This window comes from Dipodomys ordii, unplaced genomic scaffold, assembly GCF_000151885.1.
Source record: "Dipodomys ordii isolate 6190 unplaced genomic scaffold, Dord_2.0 Scaffold61, whole genome shotgun sequence".
Lineage (NCBI taxonomy): Eukaryota > Metazoa > Chordata > Mammalia > Rodentia > Heteromyidae > Dipodomys > Dipodomys ordii.
In genome coordinates, this window is record NW_012267277.1 from 10,264,293 (window position 1) to 10,267,983 (window position 3,691).

The window sequence follows — 3,691 nt, forward strand, 5'->3', positions numbered from 1 at the left end:
CTCTTGTCTGGTACTTTACCACCTGAGCCATTCCTTCAGCGTAGCCTTTTGCTGGTTATGTTGGAGATGGAGTTTTGCAGACTTTTCTACGTGGGCTGCTTCAAACTGCTATCCTTAGCCTTCTAAGTAGCTGAGATTTTAGTTCTATTTTAAGAAATCATGTGGTATGGAAAAGTAATTTTGCTTTTTTAAAAAAGTGTTTTTAAAGTGTTTGGTGCTGGGCACCCGTGACTGACTCCTGTAATACTAGCTACTCAGGAAGCTGAGATCTGAGGATCACAGTTCAAAGTCAGCCCAGGGAGGAAAGTCTGTAAGACTTTTATCTCCAATAAACCACTAGAAAACCAGAAGTGGGCGCTGTGGCTCAAGTGGTAGAGTGCTCGCCTTGAGTTAAAGAGGTCAGGGACAGCGCCCAGGCTGAATTCAAGCCCCACAACTGACAAAAAAAAAATGTGTTTGGTGGGCTGGGAAGATAGCTTAGGGGTAGAGTGCTTGCCTAGCATGATGAAGCCCTGGGTTCAATTCCTCAGTACCATATGGACAGAAAAGGCCAGAAGTAGTGCTGTGACTCAAATGGTAGAGTGCTAGCTTTGAGCAAAAGAAGCTGAAGGACAGTGTCCAGGCCCTGAGTTCAATCCCCAGGACTGGCAAAAAAAAAAAAAAAGTGTTTGGTATCCAACACATTTATCCTGTCTTCCTTCTGATTTTGCAGCTGAGTCTAACAGGGTTTGTGATCATGAAAAACTATGTTGACATATACGTTTGAAATAATGTTGCATGTTACACAAATGAGAATGAAAATACAATGAAATTGAAGATATCCCTTCCTTATTTCTATAGACAGATTTTCTAGGGTCCTGGTAGAGCAGCAGCAGGACCGAGCCCGGAGGGAGCAAGAAAGGATTCGTCTCTTTTCTGCTGATCCTTTTGACCTTGAAGCTCAGGCAAAGATAGAAGAAGATATAAGGTAATGACCCATGGACCTAATGACCAAACTTAGAGCAACCAGGGCTGGGAATGTGGCTCAGTGGTAGAGTGCTAGCCTTGCATGCATGAGGCCCTGGGTTTGATTCCTCAGCACCACATAAGCAGAAAAGCCAGAAGTGGCGCTGTGGCTCGAGTGGTAGAGCACTAGCCTTGGGCTGAAGAGTTTAGGGACAGCGCCCAGGCTCAGAGTTCAGTCTCCACAACTGGAAAAAACAAACAAACTTAGAGCAACCAAGGTTCCCCAACAAAATATTATCTAATATAAGTTAGATGTCTGTTTGGAGACAGCTTCCTATTTCAAAGATAACCTAAGGGAATCTTAGGTAATTTTCTCCTTGGGACTGGGAAGGTGACTCAGTGGTAGAGCACTTGCCTTGCATGCATGAGGTCCTGGGTTCGATTCTTCAGCACCACATAAGCAAAAAGAAAAAAGCCAGAAGTGGCGCTGTGGCTCAAGTGGTAGAGCGCTAGCCTTGAGCTGAAGAGCTGAGGGACAGTGCCTAGGCCCAGAGTTCAGGCCCCTCGACCGGACCCCCCAAAAAAAAAGATAATTTCTCCTTGTTCCTGTTCCTCATGTTTTGAATCAACTTTGCAAAGATACACTTATTATTGACTTTCTGTTCTAAAATTTTTAAATAATTTTATTGTCAAGGTGATGTACAGAGGAGTTACAGTTACATAAGTAACATTTCTTGTCTAACTTGTTGCCCTCCCTGCCACCCCCCTTCTAAAATATTACAAAGAGTCTCTGACTGGCAGACAACATATCATTAGAGCCAGGTATATAACCCCAGTATCAAAAGAAATGACCCTAACAGGTAGAAAACACAAGGCTGATGACAGGCTGATTTGAATCTTTCTCCTTAGAAATATATGAGCCTGAAGATGACTGGATTAGAGTGACACCTGCACTAATGGAACCTTATCCTTTTTTCTTTACTGACCCCACTGAATAAACTGCTTGGCAGCAACTCTGGCTTCTGTAATGTAGTGGTTCTCCTCTGGAGCTATATTAAAAGCTAGAAGCTTTAAACATGTAGATTACACTAGTGGCTCATGCCTGTAATCCTGGCTATTCAGGAAGATCTCTGTTTGAAGCCAACTTGAGCAGAAAAGTCTGAGACTCCATATCCAATTAACCTGCAAGGAGCCAAATTGGAGACATGGCTCAAGTGAAAGAGTATCAGCCATGAGCAAGAGAATTGACTAAGAACCTGAGGCCCTGCGTTTAAGCCCTGATTACCCCATCCCCTCGCCCCTGATGTAGATGCTTCAGCTCTTCCTTCTGACTCTGATGAGTCAGAATCTTCAAGAGTGGAACCTCAGCTAGTACAACGATGTTAATGGCAGTCTTGGCTATCTCATTAGTCACAGCAATATGCAATTTGAGTAAAAAGACAGCTGTTTACCCCCTACTGCTGCTCCCAAAGTTTTGGAATAGTTTTTTTTAACTCTAGAAGCAGGAAGTTTATGAAGACATTATCCACAAGTCATAGAGTAGAAGTGAATTGGAGCATCTCCAGATAGCTTGTATTCCACCCCATGAGTGGTATATTGGAGACTGGATAATGCATTCATTTCTTCATAAGGGAGAAAGTGCCTCTGAATACAACCCATAACAACCAAAGCAACTGGTTTTATATCAGTGGATTTCTTCTGTTGAAACATACTTGATTTTGAGTGAGTACAAGATCAGGTACACAATTTTAGGTTACTTATAAAATTTTTAATAAGGGCTGGGAAGGTGGCTCAGTGGTAGAGCGCTTGCCTTGCATGCTTAAGGCCCTGGGTTCGATTCTTCAGCACCACATAAACAAAGAAAAAAGCCTGAAGTGGCACTGTGGCTCAAGTGGTAGAGCGCTAGCCTTGAGCTGAAGAGCTGAGGGACAGTGCCCAGACCCAGAGTTCAGGCCCCACGACCGGACCCAAAAAAAAAATTTTTTTTTAAATAATACGCAGGAGGATAAAAGTGATATGTGATATAATTAGCCTAGCTACTCCAGAGACTGAGATCTGGGGAATGTCTGTGAGATTCGTGTCTCTAATAAACTATTTAGAAAAAGCTGAAGTGGCACTATGGCTCAAGTGATAGAGTACTAGTCTTGAGTAAAAAGAAGCTCAGGGACTATACCTAAACCTTGAGTTCAAGCCCCAGGATTGGCCAAAAAAAAAGTGGTATAATTATATCAAGTGTCTATTAAAGTTTTATTTAACATGCTGTGCACGGGGCATGTGTGCACTGAGGTACAATAGCTTTTCTATTTGTCTAATTAAATTAAACAATGGTGCCTTTGACTTTCTTTAATATTGTATTAAAGATGGCTGGGTTAAGCCATCAATTTGGTTGATTACTGAAGCATTATTACTAAAAGGACAGGCACTATAGTTTAGAGGAAAGGATAAGGGGTGTTTTCCATAGAGGGAGGTAATAAATATTTTAGGCTTGGCAAGCCATATGATCTCTGCCACGTATGCTCAGCTCTGCCAATGCCATGTGAGAGCAGCCACAGTGTAATGCACGATGTCCCCATAAAAGGCTGTCCATAGAAGCAGATAAGGAGATGTAGTTGTTTTTTGCCAGTACTAGGGCTTGAACTCTAGGCCTGGATGCTACTCCTGAACTTATTTTTGTTCACGACTAGTGCTTTACCACTTGAACCATGGTTCCACTTCGGGCTTTTTCTTATAATTTTTTTTTTTTTTT

General features: G+C 42.3%; 1 protein-coding gene across 1 annotated transcript in view; it reads left to right on the forward strand.

The window, feature by feature from the left end:
• Positions 1 to 3,691, forward strand: part of Ddi2 (DNA-damage inducible 1 homolog 2 (S. cerevisiae)) — a 20,501-nt gene that overhangs the window by 5,485 nt on the left and 11,325 nt on the right. Inside the window, exon 3 of the mRNA XM_013022329.1 lies at positions 841 to 967. Coding sequence (XP_012877783.1) covers positions 841 to 967 — 127 coding nt within the window. The remainder of the gene's footprint in view (positions 1 to 840; positions 968 to 3,691) is intronic.